At 46.8% G+C, this 25631-nt stretch overlaps 1 protein-coding gene across 16 annotated transcripts in view; it reads left to right on the top strand.

The window, feature by feature from the left end:
• chl1a (cell adhesion molecule L1-like a) overlaps positions 1–25295 on the top strand; it is a 42307-nt gene extending 17012 nt beyond the window's left edge. For 3 of the 16 annotated variants that reach the window (XM_062460241.1, XM_062460239.1, XM_062460240.1), the window contains exons 3-30: positions 1516–1624; positions 2181–2368; positions 2508–2630; positions 3120–3290; positions 3869–3907; positions 4123–4237; positions 4356–4537; positions 5020–5154; positions 5284–5424; positions 5915–6026; positions 6417–6586; positions 6940–7105; positions 7408–7532; positions 7740–7841; positions 7945–8142; positions 8418–8488; positions 9072–9294; positions 9569–9604; positions 10127–10242; positions 11202–11406; positions 11718–11840; positions 13171–13350; positions 14925–14963; positions 16500–16613; positions 16953–17114; positions 20090–20266; positions 21819–21888; positions 24508–25295. In XM_062460241.1, the coding sequence (XP_062316225.1) occupies positions 1516–1624; positions 2181–2368; positions 2508–2630; positions 3120–3290; positions 3869–3907; positions 4123–4237; positions 4356–4537; positions 5020–5154; positions 5284–5424; positions 5915–6026; positions 6417–6586; positions 6940–7105; positions 7408–7532; positions 7740–7841; positions 7945–8142; positions 8418–8488; positions 9072–9294; positions 9569–9604; positions 10127–10242; positions 11202–11406; positions 11718–11840; positions 13171–13350; positions 14925–14963; positions 16500–16613; positions 16953–17114; positions 20090–20266; positions 21819–21888; positions 24508–24697 (3782 nt within the window). In that variant the 3' untranslated portion in view covers positions 24698–25295. Of the gene's footprint in view, positions 1–1515; positions 1625–2180; positions 2369–2507; positions 2631–3119; positions 3291–3868; positions 3908–4122; positions 4238–4355; positions 4538–5019; positions 5155–5283; positions 5425–5914; positions 6027–6416; positions 6587–6939; positions 7106–7407; positions 7533–7739; positions 7842–7944; positions 8143–8417; positions 8489–9071; positions 9295–9568; positions 9605–10126; positions 10243–11201; positions 11407–11717; positions 11841–13170; positions 13351–14924; positions 14964–16499; positions 16614–16952; positions 17115–20089; positions 20267–21818; positions 21889–22292; positions 22375–24507 lie in introns of all 16 variants that reach the window. The other 13 variants (XM_062460250.1, XM_062460248.1, XM_062460242.1 and 10 more) reach the window with 13 other exon arrangements.
• Positions 25296–25631: the final 336 nt, after the last annotated feature.

Genomic DNA, 25631 nt, shown 5'->3' with positions numbered 1-25631 from the left:
GTGAGGGTGATGATGATTTGTTCATCCCCCCCCCCCCCCCGAGGCAAGTAGGGTGAAGTGCCTTGCCCAAGGACACAACGTCAATTGCCGGCCGGGAATTGAACCGGCAACCTTCTGATTAATAGCCCGATTCCCTAACCACTCAGCCATCTGACCCCCCCTCAGAAATGTCTCCAATGCCACGAGTCTGTTTTCAGCTGTCTTCCAAGTCAAAACAGCCATCCGGTATAGTTATTAACTGACAGAGAATTGAGAGAAAGTGACTGCATAGTGAACCAGCCCTAAAGTTGTAGTGTCGTAAAAGTAATTACTTTGACGTGACCTGTCTCTTGCGGCATAGATAGACAGTGTTTTCAAAGCTACAGCTAGGATGTTTCTCTTCAGATTTATGTGACGTGCAAACCAAGCTCGGTATGTCTGTTTGGTTTCATGTCTTTCTGCAGGTCCTTATCCGTTCAGACATGCACAGTTTCGCCCTCGTTCTGGCTCCTCAGAATGAATTTAAGCGGAGAGAAGAATGGAAAAACTCCTGAAATACACCTGAAGTATCTAGCCTTTCCACATTCCACTTTCCTAAAATGTTAAATCGTAAGCTTACGGTGTCGACACTGACTGACACCTGTGAGATGTGCGGAGGGGACACTTGTGCGGCCCGTGAGGTAGAAAAGAAGTCAGGCTGAATGGTGCTAATTTCAGACAATGCTTGAAAAAGGCTGTCTGCACAAAAGGTTCTAAACGCTCTTCAAGGTTCCCTCCCAGTCATTGAAACCATTGTACAAGCATGTGAGGGAAAGCTGGGTGTGGTCTAACCACCTGGATACACTTAGGACAGTTAGGACAATTATGACAGTGGCGTGTATGATTTATGATGACTGACAAATGTGCACTGAAAAGGAATAATAAGGAATGATTCAGCATGGGCCCAATACAGTTACAATTAAGTCATAATTATGTAGTCACACAAATATACAATAAGTCCCTTTGGAGATAGCTTCGGGGATTCTTCATTTACAGTGTGGTTGATCTGAAACAGGAACAGGCAACACCTAGAAATGGTTGTTAAATCTTTATATTGTGGCCCTGTGCCTTGCCGGATAAGTGTGCGTACCATGTAGGCTGAGGTTTTACAGCTGCGGCCTTGGGTTTGAACCCAGCCTTGGCCCTTTGCTGCATGTCTTCCCTCCTCTCTCTCTCTCTCTCTCTCTCTCTCTCTCTCTCTCTCTCTCTCTCTCTCTCTCTCTCTCTCTCTCTCTCTCTCTCTCTCTCTCTCTCTCTCTCTCTCTCTCTCTCTCTATCTCTCTCTCTCTCTCTCTCTCTCTCTCTCTCTCTCTCTCTCTCTCTCTCTCTCTCTCTCTCTCTCTCTCTCTCTCTCCTGCCTTTTCTGTCACACTTTACTTGCAAACTGTCCAATAAAGCATGACAAATGACAAATAATATTCACCAAAAATCAATCCGGAACATGGTTTTGTTGAACATAAAGTAACACTCCCTCTAACTGTTCTACTCCTGTGACAGTGGAACAGCTGCCGACCATAACCGCTCAGACCTCAGGCTCGGTCATTGCCTTCCCTGTAGAAGACACGTTCACCATGAGATGCGAGGCCAAGGGCAACCCAACACCAAAGTGAGTGACACCAACAGCATCTGCTATCTTCTCATCCATTTTCACTAGGTTTACTGAATATTAGCGCGAGCTGGAATCCTTAAACCAGTCCATCCTAGAGAGTGGTGGTTCAAAGGAGTGAAGTAGGACGGTTACAGAGGGACACATAAATAATGGGGTGAACAAGTACAAACATAGTTTCCTGGAATCCTTCCTTCTAGGGAACAGCATGAGGTAAAGTTTCAACATAAAAAAACCACAGTGTACATCTTCTTAGTTTTGTGTAGAGGCACATGGTAATATCGTGACTCATCATGAACTGGGAGGTCCTACTGTCGCCTTACTGTCTCTAGCTAGATGCCATGAGTCATAGAGCTTTGTGAAGTTCACACGATGACCTAGAACCTTGAAAAGACAAGCGTTAAGCCTCAATGAAAACTCCCACTATCACTGAATTTCCATACTACCCTGTTTAGCAAAACGATCTGCCCCTTGAACCACCGGTTTTCAGATCAGCATCGTCCTTGTTTGACGTTATGAAACAGTGTTGGAATGCTGTATTTTTGGGCCAAAACAGATATAGATGGACGAAAGATGGCCAGGACTTTGATCCATCGCAGGACTCCAGGATAAAGACTGAAGAGGACAGCGGTGGTTTCGTGCTTCAGGGCAAATACCTCACACTGTTCCAGGGGAGGTACCGTTGCTATGCCTACAATAAACTGGGCACCGCCATGTCAGAGGAAACTCAACTCATCGTCCCCGGTATGTAGCTTGCCCACTGCCAACTTTAACTCTAATAAGATTTTAAATTTTTTCAATTACATGGTGTTTTTAAGGTTAAGGTTAGAGAAGGCCAAGGTATTTCAGATGTTGTTGAATGTTGCCGGATTTTCCCTTCCAGCTGTCCCCAAGTTCCCCAAGGAGAAGCTCAAGCCCATCGAGGTGGTTGAGGGCCAGCCGGTGGTCCTGAAATGCGACCCCCCAGAGGGCGTGCCCCCACGTCAGATCTACTGGATGTCCATAGGTGGGTACCAATGTGGAGACGCAGCATGAACCCCATTACTGACTGCTTTGTTCGGCCACAGGGATCGCTTTGCGTCACTGTGTTGTTTTCGACCACGTACTGTAGAACGCTGGCAGGGACAACATCCGACGGTGAATGTTCTGAGTCTCCATAACAACGAGTCTCCACAACAACGAGTCTCCACAACAACAGCCCTTATTCTGTTGTTGAGAATATTCATTAATCTGGATTTCTGACTCTTAATATTAAAGTCATGAGCGAGATCGTAACCAATGGGTCTGTGACTCAATGTAGAAGTGACACACTGCTTCTTCAGTGACCCAGGTCTGAGATAAAGGCTCTATCCAGCCACACATCGCCATTATAGCACACTGCTCTATGAAGGAAAACTGCTGTGGGCCATTTTCTTAATAGCCGCCGTGTCTGAAGCCAGACTGAACGCTTAGTCATGTGTCCTGGGTGCCTCCTCTCCTCTGCTATCACTTTCAGGTCTGCAGCACATTGGCCAAGATGAGAGGGTTTCCATGGGCATCGACGGCAACCTTTACTTCTCTAACGCCGTGGAAAAGGACAGCAGGAAAGACTACTGCTGCTTCGCCGCCTTCTCTGCAATCAGGACCATCGTCCAGAAAACAGCCATGTCCATGATCGTCAAGAGCTGTAGGTTGACTGATGGGCAGCGACCCTGGACGTTACGCAGAGAGAACTGTTCAGCTGAGCTTAGAGGCAAAGTTAAAATTCTACTGAAGAAAGCTAATTCAGTAGGGAGTCAGGTGGCTGAGCGGTTAGGGAATCGGGCTAGTAATCTGAAGGTTGCCGGTTAAATTCCCGGCCCTGCAAAATGACGTTGTGTCCTTGGGCAAGGCACTTCACCCTACTTGCCTCAGGGGAATGTCCCTGTACTTACTGTAAGTCGCTCTGGATAAGAGCGTCTGCTAAATGACTAAATGTAAATGTAATTCAAAGTCAACAAAAGTCCACAATATGTCTTCTGTAGCTGAAAAAGCTGTGAGTCTCCACCCTGTGGGTTCCGTTATTCAAGCACCTTGGTAGCATCAAGGATGTGTCAGAGCTATTTTTCCACCACAACACATAACATTTTAGCCAATTGGAACACATTAACTTTGGCTATCAGTGACAAAGCACACCACAATGATTAGGGAAGTAATTACGCAAAGTAATAGTTAAATGGAGATGCTTTCTTCTGACGTTATTGCTTTCCATGTCTGTTTTTTTAGTGAAACCTGATGGTCAACTGAATGACACTGAAGCTGGTGGTGAGTTTTAGTTTGTTTTAATTGAACTTTGAGGCACTCCTTCCACCCATCACACTTCCTCTGATCCTGAACTGGAGTGCAGACATGTAAAGCATGTTTGACCTGTAAACTGTTAAATCACGTGGTGATCCATTTCATAAATGTTGAACTTTTGACGGTCTATTGAGAAGTGTCTTCAGTAAGATTTGGTCGTTCTGTTATTCTCTGCCTGCTTGAAGCCATTTCCACACCAGGCAGAATCCCTAGTCTCCTAACGCCCCCTGGTGTTCAGTCTGAGGTACACTTGGTGAAGGGAGAGGAACTGGAGCTGGAGTGCATAGCAGAGGGATTGTAAGTCAAGTCACACCAAATTTTCCCCATTAGGGACTTTAACTTTGTTTAATCTGACGACTGATTCGTCACAAAAATGTCCTACACGTCTCGCAATATCGCTGCGCTTTCCCTGTAGCCCGACTCCCGTGGTGGAATGGCTGAAACTGGGCGAGAAGCTGCCGATGAGGACTAACGTGAAGAACTACGGGAAGCTCCTGACGATACCGGGCATGGCGGAGGAGGATGAAGGGAAGTACGTGTGCAAGGCGAGAAACTCCGTTGGCGAGGCCGTGCACTACTTCGATGTCCTGGTCGAGGGTGAGTCTGGATTATCAAGATGGAAAGAATTGTGTGGAGTGTAGATGATCAAAATGGAGAGAATGGTTTCCAGTCTAGATTATCAAACTGGAAAGAATGGGTTCTAGTCTAGGTTATCAAACTACAAAGAATGGTTTCTAGTCTGGATTATCAAACTGGAAAGAGTGGTTTCTAATCTACAACATCAAACTTGAACAAATAGTTTATATTCTACAACATCAAGCTTGCTATTTGAAAGATTTATTTTAGAAATGGTTTATTTAAACACAGCTTTCGTCTTTTATCCAAACACCTTGGTAGCGTCAAGAAGGTGTCTGAGCTCTTTCACTCCAAACTATTTGATTGTTTATTAAATGATGAAATATGATGACATCTGTTACCCAATCAAAGAGGCAGCTATTTAGAGTCTGGGACTAGACTCTCACCAGATGGATGGAGTTCATATGAAATTAACTGAATAAAGCCTTCCCAACACAACACAGAACCTCCAAGTTGGCTTTCGGGAGCTCCTAAAAGCCAGTTGGCTCTTATCGGGGAAGACGTCCACATCAAATGCACTGCTACCGGGAAACCCAAACCAGCCATTGTCTGGAGGAGGAATGGCCAGCCTCTGGATGGTGAGAGAGATGCCTCTCACCTGCGTCTCCTGAGCCTAACCCTGTCTGTTATCTTTATTGTCTTCTTAAGCCTTACACATGTTCAGTTACACTCATCCAACCGCTTGATCATTTCCTTTTTGTCGACAGACGCCCTTATCACCCGCAGCCAAGTGTTTGAGGACACTATAGTTCTCCACAACGCCAGGCCAGAAGACAGTGCTGTTTACCAGTGCGAAGCCTCCAACAGACATGGCACCATCCTGGCTAACGCTAACATCATGGTTATGAGTGAGTGCAGTTAGCGTTAGCATCTTGACACTTGCGGGGAAAACTGCAACTTTCAAACAGCTTTCTTTCCCATGGAAGCTATTTGAGGATTCCGTTTACGTGCTTGTGTGTTGAGCACAGCCCACTGTAGCCTCTCCATGGGACCCTGAACACACACTCACATGCTCGTTTATTACCCCAGAAGCAGAGCACAACAGAGCTCACAGCTCTTTCATGTTATGAAAAAACGGAACAAAAGCGCTGCCTCCAGCACTTCCCCTGCTTTCAGCACAGTCCACACCCTCACGGTTTCTGAATATTCCACCAGAGACACAGAAATGGGAATTATCCCACTATCAAACAGGAAGTGTTTTTTTTTTAACCACTGTAGATGTTGATTTAACTAGAAGCTGATTACATGCTTTTATCCAGCAGTCATGGGTTAATTGCAGGGGTCAGTAACTTAAGAGTAAGTAAGAGTGTCTTTGATTTGATCTGTGTTTCTGTGCAGATATGCCCCCTGTGATCCTGAGCAAGGGCTACCAGGAGTACGGCGCGGTGCGGGGAGGGGACGTAGTTCTGGTCTGCACGGTGTTCGGTTCACCTCCACCATCTATCTCCTGGTGAGACAATAACACAGCCAGCACCGTGTCTTCTTCTTCTGTGGTCTGGTGATGATCTGGCTTCTTCTTCTCTTCTTTCTCCTGCTCGTTTGTCCTCTTCCTCTGTGGTCCTCCACCCCAGATCTTAGAAAACATACTTCAGCTTTGTTTATTTATAGATATATGTATATATATATATGTTTTCATTTAATTAATCTTTACTTTATTTCACCGGATCTGTCACCCGTTATCTTGGACTTCTCCAAACAACAGTTGTAGTTGTTCTTTTTATTATGATGTTATTATCCTTTCATTCTTTCCTCATTTCCATTTGTGAAATGCCTTCACCATATGAGAAACTAGGCGTGTGCGCTCCTGACAGCCAGCTCTGAAACGCCTCATTTCCCACAGGAAAAGGTTGGACACGGGAGCAGCTGTCGAGGGACGAGAGCGCTTCTCTATTTCCCAGAACGGATCCCTAACCATAAACAGAGCAAAGAAAGATGACATTGGGGAATATGTGTGCCTGGCCACAAATACCGAGGGAACATCCGCCATCACTGCTTCAGTGGAAGTGAAAGGTATTTGAGCACCTTGGACAGCTCCTATACAGCTATTTTTTAAGGGCATTTCTGCCTTATTTGGACCAAGATAGTGAAGAGTGACTGGAAATGTATGGGAGAGAGATAGAGATTAGGGCATTCAGGAAACACCCCGGGTTCGATTCGAACCCAGGCGCCTGCGGCAAGGCCTTAGGCTATATGGTGCATGCACATAACCTGTTAACCACCCCTGGACAGCTCTTTTAATGGTCGGCACACATTTTCATCGCCATCCCCAGAGGGTCACACAAGGCAGTCAGAGACAGCCAACAAGCAAGTAGTTGTCTCAGGCTTTGTATGATTTACGGGGACGATGCATGTGCTTGTTTCAGAACCTACTAGAATAGTCCAGCCCCCCAAGGACTTGGAGGTTCTATGTGGCACCAATGCAAAACTGGAGTGCCAGGTGGAGTATGACATCACTCTGATGAGGGACTATAAATTGGTGTGGACCAAGGATGGGAAGAGGGTACCCGTGGCCTTCACCGAGGAGTCCAGGTAAATGGGATTATCTAGTGGGATTATTATCCAGATTATCACCCAGATCACTGTTGTCTCGTAAAACAGGTGTATGACTCAAATTGATTATGATATTGGTTACATTGATCAGAAGGAATACGAATTATTGTAGGTATTTTATTTTTTGATCATTCACCCCACAATTATACTGAAAGTAGAGGAAATTCGGAAAATATAGAAAGGCCAATGTCTCAAAGACAATACCTCAATCGGAGATAGTACTGCAGAGATCACACTCGATTACATATGATATGTATTTGTATTGATCCCTTCATGATCAGGTACTTTGTGGATTATGGAACGCTGAATATCGTCAATGTGAACCAGAGTGACGAGGGAAGATACACCTGCACTGCCACGACCAGTTTAGACCAGGACACTGCCTCGGCAACAGTCACCGTGCTGGGTGAGACACACGACACCGTGGAGACATCCTCATTAGCTGATAACCTAGTAGATGTTGTTACACTGTTCTCTGTTACAACAAGGTCTCAGAAATAGTGTTGTCACACAGCCGTAATGTCAAGGGAACGTCGCTGCGTTATGCTCACGTTGTCGAGATGTCATGCTAACGTCGTCGCTACGTTATGCTAACGTCGATGTGTGTTTTCAGATGTTCCTGATGCACCGGAGGATCTGGAGCTGTCTGAACGCAAAACCCGGAGCGTCCGTCTGACCTGGGTGCCTGGAAATGAGCACAACAGCTCAGTGAGCGGTGAGAACAGACCCGTCACAACGCAGCCTACAGGCACCATTACCCCCAGATAGCGAGTGTCCACTCACACAGTGAAACATTATACTCCTACTGCCGAGTACAGAGTTTGTTGTGGAGTACGAAGAGAACCAGTGGGTGCCTGGGAAATGGCGACAGCTACAGAGGGTGCCCGGTAACCAGGCAACGGTGGTTCTGGAGCTCCAGGGTCACCTAAACTACCAGTTCAGGTTGTACGCCGTCAACGCCATCGGAGAGGGGCCTCCCAGTGGGCCCACGGAGAGATTCAAAACCTTCCCTGCAGGTTGGGACTGTTCCCTGTCCAATTGCTCTATTAACTCAAATTATTAACTCTATATTATCCTGTTATACATGTCGAATTCTGTTATATACACGGTATAGCTTTTTTTCAGAACCACATAATGGTTACATGTATAATCAATAACGGATAAATGGGAAACTGTAGAAACTGGGGAACTGTAGATGTTAGCAGGTGTTGTTGATGTGATGGGATGAGTAGTTGGTGTTTGAGCCCTGTGTGTGGAGGTCAGAGCGTGATTGCAGGAAGTCTCTTCACAGCGCCGGATAAGAACCCAGAAAACATCAGAATCCAAGGCCATCTGCCTCACCAGATGGACATCAGCTGGGATGTGAGCGAACTGTTATATAGTTTTCATACCATTGGATTATAGAGTATATTTTGGGACAATGTGACATTTGATAGCTAGATACTTATTGGTTGTCGTCACAATATTGTGTTATTCCCTTATAATTACTACACTGAAGTTATTGTACTTTACTGGCATAATATTTCACAGTGATTCCCAACCAGTGGGCAGCTAATGGTTAACAACCTGTTCTGGTTATTAAAAGTAACTTTTCTAACTTCACCGGAAGTTCTAGACCTGGCCTGGCCGTGGTAGTAGGTTACATCTCTTTACAATGTGTGCTTACTGAGGCGCTGATGGACGCTGTCTTCTTTGATCGCTCAAATACATTTAGCCGTCAAAGCGTACTGTTTGGCTCCCGCGGTGTTGTTAAACGTGTGTGATAAGTGCAAATTAAGTGAACGGATGTGTTGGGCAGCGGCAAAAATATTTGAGCTATGCAAGTGGGCCGCAAAGTGGAAAAGGTCGGGAATGGCTGATCTATAAAGCACTTGGAATTGCATTCACTTGTGTGAAGAGTGATTTTATGGATTGATTCTACTCTGCGTGCGTTTCCCTGTCCCAGCCCCTGCTGCCAGTGGAACACAACGGTCCGGGCCTGGAGTACAAGCTGAGTTACAGGAGGCTGGGGGTGGAGGATGGGTGGAGGGAGCACCTGGTCAAGAGGCACTCCTTCTCCGTGAAGGACACACCCACGTTCGTCCCGTACGAGATAAAGATCCAGAGCAGGAACAGTCATGGCTGGGGCCCGGAACCAAAAGTGGTGACCGGGTACTCCGGGGAAGATGGTGAGTGATGGACTCCCAAGAGGATGTTTAGTGTTTTTTTGTTGTTTATTGTTGGTTATGACATGGCTGTTGTGTGTCGAGTGAACTACATTTGTTTGAAACTCTTCTAAGCGTTTCTTAAATGTATCTTACATCACTTTCTGTTTTTTCTATTAACATGTTTGGTTTTTATACTTTTTCTTTCACTAATATTTTGAGCTTCTGTCTTTCATTGACATATTTCCTATTTTTTAACCCTATCCTATCATATCCCATTCCATATTTTTGTCTTCAGTTGTCTTTTGGCATTGTCTCCGGGATAATGTCTCAGGTTAGGTTTCTTCCTCTTCTTCATGGGTAACTCTAGTTGTGCTAGTAGTCATCCTCCTCTTCATCCGACATGTTCAGAGGAAGATACCTCCACTGTATGTGCCAGTCTCAGATGTTTATAAAGCTGAGGAAGGTCAAGTATCCTAGAAATCTGAACGCATAGAAGCTGTGACCCTTGTCTTGTGTGACGATAGGCTCATAAGTACCCCACCTCTGTAGTTGCTGGTTCATGTCAGTTATTGGTCTGTTACTGTGTGTCGTATCGGAAAACACTGTGTCTCTTGTCAGTGTTTGCTGTGCTACGTTTCTCCAGTGTTTTTTACTTGTCATTAAATCAGTCAGTTTGTGTGTGTGTGTGTGTGCTGTATGTATATGTATGTGTGTCTGGTCAGTTTCTGTGTGGGTGTGTTTGTATGAATGGTCAGAGTGCGAGTAGGTTTATGTGTGTGTGTACGGTCAGTTGATGTGTGTAGCGTGTAGGCGTGTGTATGTGTGTGTAATGATGTGTTTCTGCCATGTCCAGTGCCGACGGCCGCCCCCAGAGATGTGGCGGTGGAGCTGGTTAACACCACGCTGCTCAGGGTCAGCTGGAGCAGGGTTCCCCAGGCAACCGTACGAGGTCATATGGGGGGCTATAATGTGAGTGGGTGCACACATACACTCACACACACGCACATACACTCACACACACGCACATACACTCACACACACACACACACCAATGCACAAATACGCACGTGTACGCAGACACAAACACCTAGACGCACACACACATAGGCACACACACACACACACACATAGGCACACACACACACATAGGTACACACACACACACATAGGCACACACACACATATATACAAATGGTGTGTATAATAATGACAAATCACAAAAAGTGTTAGAGTAGCATCATTAAGATGCAGTGTGATTGTATCTGATGCATTTAACACTTGGTGTACAGACAGCTGGAGTGTTACAATGTGATCAGAGGGAAAATATGACAATGAGGCCAGACGACTTAAAACATTATTCTCTGCTTGTTATTTCTCTTATTTTCTTGCTATCTTTCTCTTTCTATCCATCTCTGCCTCCCCCTCTCTCTCTCTTTCTCTCTCCCACATCCATCTCTCTCTCCCTCCATCCCTTTTTCAAACTCTCACTCTTTATCTCCATCCCTCTCCTTCTTTTAATTTCTCATTATTTTTCTCTTACTCCATCCCTCTCCCTGTCTCTTTCTCCCCATCCATTTCTCTCTCCCTATCTCTTTCTCTCTCTCACTTTCTCTCTCTCTCTCTCTCTCTCTCTCTCTCTCTCTCTCTCTCTCTCTCTCTCTCTCTCTCTCTCTCTCTCTCTCTCTCTCTCTCTCTCTCTCTCTCTCTCTCTCTCTCTCTCTCCCCCTCCATCTCTCTCTCTCTCTCTCTCTCTCTCTCTCTCTCTCTCCCCCTCCATCTCTCTCTCTCTCTCTCTCTCTCTCTCTCTCTCTCTCTCTCTTCTCTCTCCCCCTCCATCTCTCTCTCTCTCTCTCTCTCTCTTCTCTCTCTCTCCCCCTCCATCTCTCTCTCTCTCTCTCTCTCTCTCTCTCTCTCTCTCTCTCTCTCAGGTTCACTGGACGAGGAGGTGGAGTCTCCTGCAGCCTGACAGACTCCAGGAGGAGAAGTATTCCCTCTCCTTCCCAGGGAACCGAAGCCACGTCCTGGTGCCTGGCCTGAGGCCCTACTCCGAGTACCGTCTGACCGTCAACGTGTTCAACAGGAAGGGCAACGGTCCCAGCAGCGACCCTGTGACCTTCCAGACTCCAGAAGGAGGTGAGGCCTGTGGAGGGGAATGGAAAGGCCTGCCGGGATCTGTCAAGCCTGTTTGATATATCAGTTACGTCAATATTACTATTATCATAGTCCTTTACTATTCATATCATCATATCAGTAACTACTCTCATTTTAAAAACTAAATAGGAATTTCCTCAGGAATTGTACTCATATATCTTAAAAAGATCTCAGCACTTAAACCCATTGTTGTAAGAGCTTAAACTGTTCAGTAAGATCCACTAAAACAAGGCTCTGTGGATTATGCGCAGGTGGTGAGGATGAGGTGTCATGCTGTTTGTGTGTTCTGACAGTTCCTGAACAGGTGCCCATTCTGACAGCATCAAACGCCCAGAGTGACTGCATCACCTTGGTGTGGGCTCCCCCTTTTCAGGCCCACGGCATCCTGACAGGATACCTGCTGCAGTACCAGCCCGGTATGCCGACTTCTCACCGTTTTAGGCCCAGTTTCCCAGACAAGGATTAAGCCTAGTCCTTAAGTAACCAAAAAATTCAATGAAAATCTTCTTTGAAAAGGTTTTAGTCTCGGACTGGGTCTAATCCATGTCTGGGAAACTGGGCCATAATGATACATGCTCAAAATATCACTATACTGTTAGTAAACCCCATTCATGCAGCACTGAACATGTCTTTACATGCTAAGAATGTAGCCACTAAAGTGTTACTATAGGAATGAACACAAGATGGAGCTGTTGAACACCCTATTCTAACAATTTTGGGTGCCACACTGCGAAAGTCATTTGGTGCAACTCTCAACCGATGAATGTCATGACATCATCATTTACGCCTGCTTCGTGTTGGTTTGAAGCCTCCCTCTTTCTCTACACGGCTTACAACATTGTCTTCATGTCTCCCCATGCTACCACACTTTCACTTGCACTTCAACTCAAGTTGTCAATACCTCTTCACTTGAGATAAGAACAGTAAAGGAGAAAGAAAGTGAGTTACTGAGGTAAAAGGATAGATATAGAATGAGGGAGGGAGAGAGGGAGGGAGAGACAGAGAGAGAGACAAAGAGTGTGAAAGAAAGGAAGAAAGAGCCTTTCATTAAAGCCATTCAATTTTTATAGCACCTGGTCTTTAAGTCTGACATTTCTTGAGATTTTGTGTGGGGAGGTAACATAGCCTTTACAGCTCCCACTGAGTCTGTCTTGCCTAGAACACCTGAACGCTAGGCTGTCTCCTGCCACTCTCCTCAGCCATCTTCTAACCACCCTCATACTCCAACACAAAGCACTCCCTCGAAAAGGACAATAGATAGATGCAGACACACATTATACGTTGCTCAATTTGTAAAAAATAAATAAAAGTGCGCGTGTCAAATTAGCGTAGGTGTTGTGACTACTGCCTGTGGCGTGAGACAACATAGTCTAATCTGAAGGATGATGTCAAACTCCACACCTGCTCAGAGCTTGTGGTGGTGAAATATGGCCCTACCAACACACTTCGTCCTTGGAAAGGACTGAAGAACACAGGTACCCACCAGAGCACCGGTATGTTCTACGCAGAACGCAGTGTGGTTAGCTCTCAGGAGAGTTGTAAATCCATGTAATATACTGCACCCTTTTCATTCTCCTTTTATTCTTCTCCTCTCTCCTCCTTTTCTGCTTCCTCATCCTTTTGCTCCTCCTCTTTCTCCCCCCCCTTCTCTCCTCTTCCATTCCCTGCTCTTCCTCCTCTCCTCCTTGGTCTCTGACCGCTTTGCTCCAGCCGTGTGAGACATCTAACCTGACGTGTCTTCCATAGTTAACGAGACTCTGGACGTGGGCGACCTGAGGGAGGTGAAGATCAGCGGGTCGGACACCACCCAGTGGCTGCTCCGGGGTCTCCAGGGAGCCAGTCTGTACCGCCTCCACCTCAGCGCCTGCACCCAGGAAGGTTGTGGACCCGCGCTGTCCCAGGAGGCCAGCACCCTGACCTTAGCACGTGAGTGGGCCGCCTGGGGTCTCAGATCAAGGCCTAGTGTGGGAGACTGTGGGCTATGGGAGTCAGATGGCTGAGCGGTGAGGGAGTCGGGCTAGTAATCTGAAGGTTGCCAGTTCGATTCCCGGCCGTGTCAATTGACGTTGTGTCCTTGGGCAAGGCACTTCACCCTACTTGCTTTGGGGGGAATGTCCCTGTACTTACTGTAAGTCGCTCTGGATAAGAGCGTCTGCTAAATGACTAAATGTAGTATATGAGGAGTAGTTGTAGAAATAGTAGCCTCAGTGCATGAGTAGTAGCAGTAGCAGTAGTAGCAGCAGCAGCAGTAGCAGCAGCAGTAGAAGTAGCAATAGCAGTAGTATCAGTAGCAGCAGTAGCAGTAGTACTAGTACTTGAATAGTAGGAGGAGTCCTAAAAGATGGGTGACATGTCAGGGGTTTCAGTTAAAGGTTGTGGGTTGTGGGTTAGGAAGCAGGTTTGTCATGTTATAGCTTGAGTGTGGTATGTTAGAGTTAGAGTCTTTGTTGGTGAAAAAGAAGTGGATTCATCTAGTTGAAAGGCTGCTATTAAACATTAACACTAGCTTTGTCTGGATCTTGATCAAATATATACAGTGTCTGTAAATGATGAATTCTACCCTGTTTAGCTGCTGGGTGGCCCATCCAGAGCTGTTTTTACAAAGGCATCAGAGCTGGCCTTAGTGATCGTGGTTGTACGGAGGGTGGAAGAGGGGGGCGTCTCGGTGGAGATAGAGAGGCCCATTACAGAGCCCTGCCTGTGGGGCAAGTCAGTCAGAGCGCAGCCCTCTGGATTTATGGGTGGCAGTATGAAAGCTGGGGGCACCGTGGGTGTGGAGATATTAATGAGGGATGATGGACTGACAGCGCTGAAACATTTCACATCCGATGTTGAAGTTGCTCAACTGCCGGTTCACCACAGCAACTGTGGTTAGCGGATTAACGTCCAGCCTAACCTTGGCCGTCGTGGCAACTGAAGCGACGGCCATCTGCATTTTTGTCGGGAGAGTGTCGGGAGAGAGACTGATTGAGATTGCTGTGGTGAAAAGGGAAATTGGGTGTTTCCTTACAAGGACAGTGGCACAGTGGTCCAACTATTTGTTGGACAATAACTAGTGGAAAACCATGTATTTATCTGTCTGACTTCCAATAAGATTACTAGGGCGGGAAGATAAAGAATTTGTTGCATGCTGGACTGAAAGAAAATATCTCTGTTTCTCCTGAGATCCAATTGCTGCTCCAGTTCAGTTTATCTGAATGTTTTTAAAAAGATCTATGAGGGCTAGGCTACTGTCTTTAAAGGCTATCCTTTCTCTTATTAACCCCTGTGATGAGTGGAGTGATGAGTTGATTGTGAGTTGAATAACAGTGAGCTGGATTGTGGTATGACTGTGTTTGTGTGCGTTCATGGATGCACGTGTGTATTGAAAAATGCTGCTATAAAGCTTTGTGCCACTGGAGTTTGTGTGTGTGTGTGTGTGTGTGTGTGGTACAGGACGTGCCTGGCGCCTGGCTGCCTCAGTAATATCGTGTCTTGTTTGAACTCTTCTCTCTCTGAAGATTCATCCCCATCTCCAGCTGTGACCCCCACTGAGTGGAGTAGGTATTCACCCACGGTCTCAGAGCTGCTGGACACACACTGGAGTATTGGACACACTGGCAGCAGTACATCAGTAGTAGTGGTAGTAGTATTAGTAGATTTTGGTAGTAGTGGTAGTAGTAGATAATGTTAGTAATAGTAGTAGATAATGGTAGTAGTATTAGTAGATATTGGTAGTAGTGGTAGTAGTAGATAATGTTAGTAATAGTAGTAGATAATGGTAGTAGTATTAGTAGATATTGGTAGTAGTGGTAGTAGTAGATAATGTTAGTAATAGTAGTAGATAATGGTAGTAGTATTAGTAGATAATGGTAGTAGTGGGGGTAGTTTTGGTAGTACTAGTTATGGTAGTAGTGGGGTATCAGTTGTAGCTGTAGTAGACACAGCATAAGTAGATGTAGGGACATTTCAATCTGTAGTTACTTGCGTAGTCTAAACGTACATGCATATGTAATTCTTGGAGTCCCTTTACAGCTCTTCAGCTGCTTAATAGTTTAATAGTTTTATGTAATCCAAAACTAGAAACATCCCTGGTGATCCTCAAGTAGTCTTGATTTAATTCGATTCCCTCCCCCGTTCCTTCGCAGTGGTAGTGGATTTCAGTTTCTCTTTTTAATGATTAAGGAAATTAGGCCAATGAATATATCCGTTGTGATCGGGTCTCAACAATCAGTGGTTGATTTTGTGATCTACATCCTTTCCCAACACTGAACAGTCCGCCGTTAAAAACAGTGTTGCTGTGGTTTCTCATAGACAAACACAGGATTAGAACTGATTGGTTGTTGATCAAGTGAATTGTTCGAGAGGAACGCAAGATTACCATTCTTCTTTTATTTCAGGGACGGACCGTTCTCCCAGCACTGTCCCTATAACAGTCCCTCGGTCCAGACTAGGTATACACACTCATGTCTACCATCATGTCTACCATATGGGAGTCAGGTGGCTGAGCGGTTAGGGAATTGGACTAGTAATCCGAAGGTTGCTGGTTCTATTCCCGGCTGTGCCAAATGACGTTGTGTCCTTGGGCAAGGCACTTCACCCTACTTGCCCTGGGGGGGAGTGTCCCTGTACTTACTGTAAGTCGCTCTGGATAAGAGCGTCTGCTAAATGACGAAATGTAAATATCACAAGACAGACATTGCTTTGTTGTACTCTTGGAAGTATCTTACAACTGTGTATTTCAAGACACAAGGTAGTTCAATCTCTCCCTGATTTTCTGGTTTGAGGGGGTGTCCGGAATGTCAGCTTAGCTTGTGGTGGAGCACATGACTTCTCTCCACAGTATCTCTCGGTATGAACTAAATCCAACTTCACACAATCAGGACTGGCCTGCATGGGCTTTCAGCTGTCTCCTTGAAGGGTGGCTGGTGGCTGCCCTATTCTGCACTTGCTGGGATCCTATTTGCCTTTGTTAATCCTCTTTGCTGCTGTCTCGGTTTTCTCTCTCCCTCTCTCTCTCTCTCCCTCTCTTTCTGTCTCTGTCTCCTGTTTTTCCTCTTGCCCCCTCCTTCTTTCTTTCTTTCTTTCTTTATCAGTTCCAGCCCTGTTGAACATAAGCTCCTATGTGAGTGACACCTTCGCAAAAATCAGCTGGACTACCAGGGAGGAGCAACAGGACTCTCGGCTTTACGTGGCTTATATGAATAATCGTAAGCAGCTCTCTGTCCTCGCGGCTCAGCGCTGATAACTGTTGAAAACGCATGACGCTAGCGTGTTCTTCTTTTGAAGAAGTGGGCGCATGCAACTGTAAATGTCAAAATATACAGATAACGAATGCATGAACCGACAGCTTCTGTCTCAAGTCAACCTGTTAACCCACCCATCCTTTCTCTCTAAATAATTTCCCATTCTTCTTCTTCTTTTTCAAAAAAAGAAACCTCATGAACTAGGTTGTTTCCGTGGTGACCTCTTTAGAGGCTTGTTTATGTGGAACTGTGCTTTGTCGTGCTAGCCGTAGGAAATGCTAACTGCCAATGCCTGCACTACAGGGGAAGGGAGCTGGCGTCTGTCCCAGGCCGTAAACGCTTCTAAGAGTTTCCACGTAATTGAAGGGCTGGAACCAGGGACGGTGTACACAATTCGCCTCATGGTCAAGAGCTTGCTCGATAATGCTAGTATTTTCGAAGACGTTATCCAGACAAGGGTCAAAGGTGAGAAATTAGATAGTTCTGAGCCATTTTGCACAAAAGCCATCAACTGTTATTACCCAACCTCCTCCCCAACGCCCCATCACCACCACACACTACCCCACTACCACACACTACCCCACTAACACGTCAACAACCACCACACACTACCACATCAACAACCACCACACACTACCCCACTACCACACGCTACCCCACTACCACGACAACAACCACCACACACTACCCCACTACCACACGCTACCCCACTACCACATCAACAACCACCACACACTACCCCACTACCACACGCTACCCCACTACCACGTCAACAACCACCACACACTACCCCACTACCACACGCTACCCCACTACCACGTCAACAACCACCACACACTACCCCACTACCACGTCAACAACCACCACACACTACCCCACTACCACACACTACCCCACTACCACGTCAACAACCACCACACACTACCCCACTACCACGTCAACAACCACCACACACTACCCCACTACCACATCAACAACCACCACACACTACCCCACTACCACGTCAAAAACCACCACACACTACCCCACTACCACATCAACAACCACCACACACTACCCCACTACCACGTCAACAACCACCACACACTACCCCACTACCATGTCAACAACCACCACACACTACCCCACTACCACATCAACAACCACCACACACTGCCCCACTACCACGTCAACAACCACCACACACTACCCCACTACCACGTCAACAACCACCACACACTACCCCACTACCACGTCAACAACCACCACACACTACCCCACTACCACGTCAACAACCACCACACGCTACCCCACTACCACGTCAACAACCACCACACGCTACCCCACTACCACGTCAACAACCACCACACACTACCCCACTACCACGTCAACAACCACCACACACTACCCCACTACCACATCAACAACCACCACACACTACCCCACTACCACACGCTACCCCACTACCACGTCAACAACCACCACACACTACCCCACTACCACATGCTACCCCACTACCACGCCAACAACCACCACACACTACCCCACTACCACGTCAACAACCACCACACACTACCCCACTACCACACACTACCCCACTACCACGTCAACAACCACCACACACTACCCCACTACCACGTCAACAACCACCACACACTACCCCACTACCACATCAACAACCACCACACACTACCCCACTACCACGTCAAAAACCACCACACACTACCCCACTACCACATCAACAACCACCACACACTACCCCACTACCACGTCAACAACCACCACACACTACCCCACTACCATGTCAACAACCACCACACACTACCCCACTACCACATCAACAACCACCACACACTGCCCCACTACCACGTCAACAACCACCACACACTACCCCACTACCACGTCAACAACCACCACACACTACCCCACTACCACGTCAACAACCACCACACACTACCCCACTACCACGTCAACAACCACCACACACTACCCCACTACCACATCAACAACCACCACACACTACCCCACTACCACACGCTACCCCACTACCACGTCAACAACCACCACACACTACCCCACTACCACATGCTACCCCACTACCACGCCAACAACCACCACACACTACCCCACTACCACACGCTACCCCACTACCACGTCAACAACCACCACACACTACCCCACTACCACGTCAACAACCACCACACACTACTCCACTACCACACACTACCCCACTACCACGTCAACAACCACCACACACTACCCCACTACCACGTCAACAACCACCACACACTACCCCACTACCACACACTACCCCACTACCACGTCAACAACCACCACACACTACCCCACTACCACGTCAACAACCACCACACACTACCCCACTACCACATCAACAACCACCACACACTACCCCACTACCACGTCAAAAACCACCACACACTACCCCACTACCACATCAACAACCACCACACACTACCCCACTACCACGTCAACAACCACCACACACTACCCCACTACCATGTCAACAACCAACACACACTGCCCCACTACCACACACTACCCCACTACCACATCAACAACCAACACACACTACCCCACTACCACACACTACCCCACTACCACGTCAACAACCACCACACACTACCCCACTACTACATCAACAACCAACACACACTACCCCACTACCACACACTACCCCACTAACACGTCAACAACCACCACACACTACCCCACTACCACGTCAACAACCACCACACACTACCCCACTACCACGTCAACAACCACCACACACTACCCCACTACAACGTCAACAACCACCACACACTACCCCACTACCACGTCAACAACCACCACACACTACCCCACTACCACGTCAACAAAAGTTTCAACATCTTGATTCCACATCCATAAACAGAGACAGGTCTGCTGAGAATGTCTGTCTGTTTGTGCTCGTACTTACCCATTCCTTCAGAAGTCTGACAAATGTAACGAGGAGGAAACTCAGGGGTGGTGTGTGTGCGTGAGTGTGTGTGCGAGTGTGTAAGTGTATGTGTGTGTGTGCGTGAGTGAGTGTGTGTGTGTGTGTGTGCGTGAGTGAGTTAGTGTGTGCGTGCGTGAGTGTGTGTGTGAGTTGATGTAATCCCTCAAACTCTGCAGCCCCTGTTGTCTGTCTGTAAGATGTGGAGTTTGTACCAGGAGGGACCTGCGGGTGCTGTCAGTGTAACCGGCAGGGGTGGGGCGATAAATCGATTCACATTTGAATTGCGATTCTGTCTGCTAGCGATTCAGATCTATTCGCAAATTGATGTGAATCAATTTTTTTATTTTATAAAATGTTTCTCCAAAAATCTTGGGAAAATTGTGATGCAATTTTTAATCGAATCGTGACCCCAAGAATCGATTAGAATCGTGAGGTACCAAAATATTCCCACCCCTAGTAACCAGTGTGGTCTTTGCTGCAGGTTCAGCAGGTCTTCAGGATACCATTTCCACCCAGGGCTGGTTCATCGGGGTCATGTGTGCAGTGGCCTTCCTCACCCTCGCCGCCCTCGCTGCCTGCTTCGTCCACAGAAACAAAGGTGGCAAATACGCAGGTACGCCACCTCCGCCTCTGCCAGACATGCCCTCCAGCGACCCAGGTTTGTCTCTCAACATCAGCGGGGTTGGGGTCGGTTTCGTTCCTACTCAAGAGATAAACCATTCGTTGACACACAACAACCAAAAATCTATACAAACATAATTGCTGACTTCCTTCAAGGTAACTGACTTTTAAGTCAAACGCTTAAGACTAAATACTTATTTAGTCTCGTACATAATGACTGGAATTTCAGTTTCTAAAGCTGTTGAGTGAAAACCGAATGGACCTCAACCCCAACCATGAGGACCCCCTGTCCTCAGGGGGATTGACTGTGCACGTGTCCGTGCACGTGGAAGCTCTGCCCCGGTGAACGGACAGTGAAGTGCTTGAACGAGAGAACGCTTCGGTCAAGCACTCCTGGGGGCTTAGGGACACACTTCCTGTGAGGAAGTGTTCCAGTCCGTGAGCCCCCAACACTTCCAGCCTCCCCCTCTCCCCCTCTCGGAGACCCTGCAGGATTCCACTCTCCTCTGCTGATTACGAGGCCTGGCAGTCGGGAGGAGTTGTTGGGCTTTGTTCGCTCCCCGCCCTCACCTGTGCCGGCCTCGGGCGCTTCGCTCTGCCTTTTGTGCTCGCGTCAGCCACGCATCTTCAGCTCTTTCAGCACTCGCAAAAGATGCTGCCTGCGTTTCTCCCGCCACGCATACCGTACCGTTCCTCCTCTTTCTCTTCCTCTCTCTCGCTCCCTTTTCCTTTCTCTCCGCCTCTCTATCTTTTCCACTCTCTCTCTCTTTCTCTTTCCCCCATACTTTCTCGCCTGCGGTTTGCTGTTGACATGAAATGCTGAATATTTAATCAGCCCCTTGGATTCCCTCCTACTCCGTCTGATGCTTTTCATGAAACCTCTCTCCTGCCTCTCTTCTGCCTCTCTCCTGCCTCTCTCCTGTCTCTCTCCTGCCTCTCTGGGAAGCCTTGGTTATTTTTTTATCATATTTACTCAAGGAGCTGTTGGATATCGTTTTGTACAGTCAGTCAAGCTGGCCTTCGAATTGGTACATTTTGGCAAAGATGTTTGCAAGTGGGCTTCTGAGATGTTTCTTGACCTTGTCCATGTTTGTTTTCAGTAACGTTACTCTAAGGTTGAAGTTTAGTCATCAAAGCCTTGTTCCAAACTCACAACAACCATTACAGTGTATCCCTTCCCAGGCTGCAGTCTTTCCTCAGAAAGACTTCAGGACTCCAAAGTCCTTCGGATGAAATAGTAGCCGTGTGGTGAACACCTGCCAGATGAATATTTCTGGTGTAAACATAGGCGGAAATCCTGGGGGGGGACACTACCCCCCCATCCTGGGAAGAATAGGATTTGTCCCCCCCAATAAATCACTGTAAACATAAGAAAATTTAAATAATATTAATAATATACATTTAACATATTACAATGTAGGCTATGTGTTACAGCAGTAATTTTGGTGTCCCCCTCAGGAATTGCTCTTGAGAAAATGTCATATAATGGTCCCCCCCAAAATTGATAGCAGATTTTCGCCACTGGGTGTAAATACTCTGTAGTATCACTGGCGTACAACTGCGGTAAACTGGAAGTGTTCTTTTTGCAGTCAAGGAAAAGGAGGATCTCAACCCAGACGAGGAGTCTCAGGGAGGAAATGAGGACACCTGTGAATACAGGTGAGACAGATGACTGGACCCCATGTTTTGGGTAAACTGTGAAATACTTCCACAAAACAAATCCAATGTTATACTGTTGGTATGCAGTACACTCCATGTGTTTTTTTTTTTATATTTGAAGTACTGATATGTTCTTTAAGCAATGGTTTTGTTGTCAAAAAAATTGAAAATGTTGTGGCAGTATCTTATAAATGCATCGTCTTCTGCAAAAGAATCAGTGAAGTACATATAAAACCCGGCAACATTATGATCAGTCTGATGAAGATCCTGTCCGATCCAAATGTCAGCATGTTCTTATATTGAATGAAATGAACAGTTTTGACTCCAGCACCATGCTAAGGTTCATTTCAAAGTCCCAAGGATTTGATGGTGATATTTTTTGTTTATGTCTCCTGTCCTCGAAGACAACCTTTCATGCATGCCCATTTCCCGGATCAGCCCAGAGATCAAAGTGTACAAGAGTTAAAGGGCTAGATCCTGCCCTGTGTAGGTAGTAGACATCAGTCTACACACCATTCTCCCTAGTAGTGATACTGTATGGTGTATTACAGTAGTTGGTGTGTGTGTGTGTGTGTCTCCATGTACTGTAAAAACCTAGGTGTGCTGTAAAATGTGATTGCTCCAGACACATGTAGGACAAAAGCCTCTCTCTTAGTAGAATTTCCCCAGCTGCCCCAAAACCAAGCAAGCAAGGGGTCAGAGGCAAGACAAATGTAATTACCCACAAGTCATCACAAGTCAGTGATGCGTTGCCATCTCCCTGTCTGTGACCAGGGGAGGCCCGCCCCTCCCTTCCCTGGCAGAGAGAGGGGGGGAGAGAGAAGGGGAGAGAGAAGGAGAGAGAGAGGTAGAGAGGTGGCTAGAGAGAGGGGGAGTGAGAGAGGGAGAGAGAGGGGAAGAGAGAGGTGGAGAGGTGGAGAGGTGGAGAGAGAGGGGGAGAGAGAGGGGGAGAGAGAGGGGGAGAGAGAAGGGGAGAGAGAGGGGGAGAGAGAAGGGAGAGAGAGGTAGAGAGGCGGCTAGAGAGAGGGGGAGTGAGAGAGGGAGAGAGAGGGGAAGAGAGAGGGGCAGAGAGAAGGGGAGAGAGAGGGGGAGAGAGAGGTAGAGAGGTGGCTAGAGAGAGGGGAAGAGAGAAGGGGAGAGAGAGGGAGAGAGAGATGGACTCGCATCAAGACGCAAAACGAGCCGGGACTCGAAAGCACTCGGCAGCCATTTTATCTCAGTGTGGTTAGTCACACCGTGGGGGGCTGCACTCAGAAACAGGAAGTCTCACAGCAAGATAAACCCACTTATCTGAGCTGCAATTGCTAAAGAAAGAGGGCTTGGTTTGATAACGTTTCCAATAAGGTCTATGTGGCTGGCTGGATAAAAGCAGGGGAAAAATAGGATAGATAAGCTTGGCGAATGGAAATCCTTTATTAAAGAGACTGATATGGAGATGTACGCACTTTGTATCGCTGCCTAATATTCCAGCCGAAATGTTTGATAAGCATTTGAAAGGCATAGTGGCTGGTTATTGGATAGCTTTTCAAGCTACGTTACAAAATGTTGCGTCAAAGACACGCCATAAGCCAACCCTTTTAAGGAACACGCCTTGTTATGAATGCTAAACTGTGAACAGATAAAGAAATGCATTACCAAACATTGATGGCTTGGGTATTAGTAAGGAGGGAATGAGAAAATCCTTGGTTTTGAGGTCACCCTCTGTCTTGTAGTGAGACACCTGCGAGTTGGCCAGGTGCCCAGTCTTTAAATTGGCATCTAATCTCCTTGGCCCGCGTGCGGCCCCGGTGGGAATACCAGGAATGACAGGCTGTTTGTCTGGGATCGCATGCAACTACCTCCTCTCTCTCTTTCTATCTCCCTCTCTCTCTTTCTATCTCCCTCTCTCTCTTTCTATCTCCCTCTCTCTATCCTTCACTCTTCTTCTGTCTCTCTTTCTCTCCCTCCCCCTTCTCTCTCTCTCTTCTTCTCCCTCTCTCCCTCTCTCTTCTTCTCTCTTTCTCTCCCTCCCCCTTCTCTTTCTCCTTCTCTCTCTCTCTCTCTTTTCTTCTCTCTCTCTCTCTCTCTCTCTCTCTCTCTCTCTCTCTCTTTTCTTCTCCCTCTCCCTCTTCTCTCTCTCTCTCTCTCTCTCTCTCTCCCTCTCTCTTCTCTCTCTCTCTTCTTCTCCCTCTCTCTTCCCCCTTCTGTCTCTCCCTCTCTCTGTGCAGATTCAGACTCACTCTGGCAATTTCCATCCTTGGTTCTAAAAAGGTTTGAAATTGCCTTCAGTCCTGAAGCCTTTTGGCAATTAGCAATTAGTGAAGTGATGTGATTGTAGTGGGCTCTCCTTTCTCAACCCGCTTGCTGCTTGATCCACCCTCTTCTCTGTGTGTGTGTGTTTGCTCACGTGAGTGTATCTGTGTCTGTGTGTGTGTGCACCCGTGTGTGTGTGTGCGTACGTGTGTGTGCGTACGTGTGTGTGTGTGTACGTGTGTACCCGCGTGTGTGTGTACGTGTCTGTGTGTGTGTACGTGTGTGTGTATGTGTGTACCCGCGTGTGTGCGTACGTGTCTGTGTGTGTGTGTGCGTGTGTACCCGCGTGTGTGCTCTCCACTAAAAGGAATTCTCTCTGTGCGACAGCGACAAGGAGCCTCTGAAGGGTAGCCTGCATTCCCTGGGTGGGGGCGGGGGCAGCGAGGACAGTCTGGTGGACTACGCCGACGGGGAGGGAACCTTCGACGAGGACGGCTCCTTCATCGGCGTGTACTCTGGGCACAAACAAAGAGGCTCCGTAGACGAGGCCGACGTCGAGGCCCCCGTCAGCACCTGAGGGCGCCTGCTCCTCTGTCACGGATCCCCGGTCCTAACGCAGCGAGTGGCTGCGCGGGAGAATTAATGGCGTCATTTGAGTGATGCATGGATTTAATAAGAGGCGTTTGGTACCTATCAATCACAAACCCTTTACAAATGCATATTGATTTTCCTGTTTTTTGGGGGGTTCCTCTGCACTGTGGTGTATTTGTCAACTGTTTGGAATGTTCAGTCTTCTTTTGTGTGTACAACTACATCTTCACTTTGGAATGGGTTCAAAGAAAGAACTAAACATTTTTTTTTCATAATTTCTATCCTCAAATTCACAAAAACAAAGTGTATATTTTGAATTATTTATCACAATAGGACACATAAATATAATCACTGCATATGGCTGATATGCAAGACCCTAGTTCGGCATTTCTGTTCTTTTTCACTGTTGACTGTATAAAGGTTGTGCCTATTTTTGTATATTTAATTTTCACTGTTTATACTGTATGTTGCGACTTTGTACATATTGTTGAAAGTACAAAGAACTTTTTCCTGTTCTATATGTATACATGTAAATGTATACTATCTGTATACTTTGTGTAAAAATCGGTTTTATATTAACAATCTCTAATGGGAATTCTTAATAGTATTGAAGACAAGAAATTGTGCAGCCTACATCTTTTCAATTTGAGGCGTTGACCCAATCCTTACCCATACCATCGCTAAACTTTAGAGGGAACGTTTTAATGACGTTCGGCTACAGTGTCAGCTACACTGTACTCAAAATCCAATTCTCCCAAAAACAACATCTGCACTGAAGGTCTGAAGAAAAGCCTTTGTCTTAAAACCAAAATAATTGATTGAGTAAACAGAAGGGGATGCCTGGTTTGGTGGGATGTTGGTGGTTCCCACAGAAGACAGACCGAGGCGATCGTTTGCCATCTGTGTTAGCTAGGGATTCT

The sequence above is a fragment of the Osmerus eperlanus genome, chromosome 4, assembly GCF_963692335.1.
Source record: "Osmerus eperlanus chromosome 4, fOsmEpe2.1, whole genome shotgun sequence".
In the NCBI taxonomy this organism is placed as follows: domain Eukaryota; kingdom Metazoa; phylum Chordata; class Actinopteri; order Osmeriformes; family Osmeridae; genus Osmerus; species Osmerus eperlanus.
This window is presented reverse-complemented; position numbering and strand designations above follow the sequence as displayed.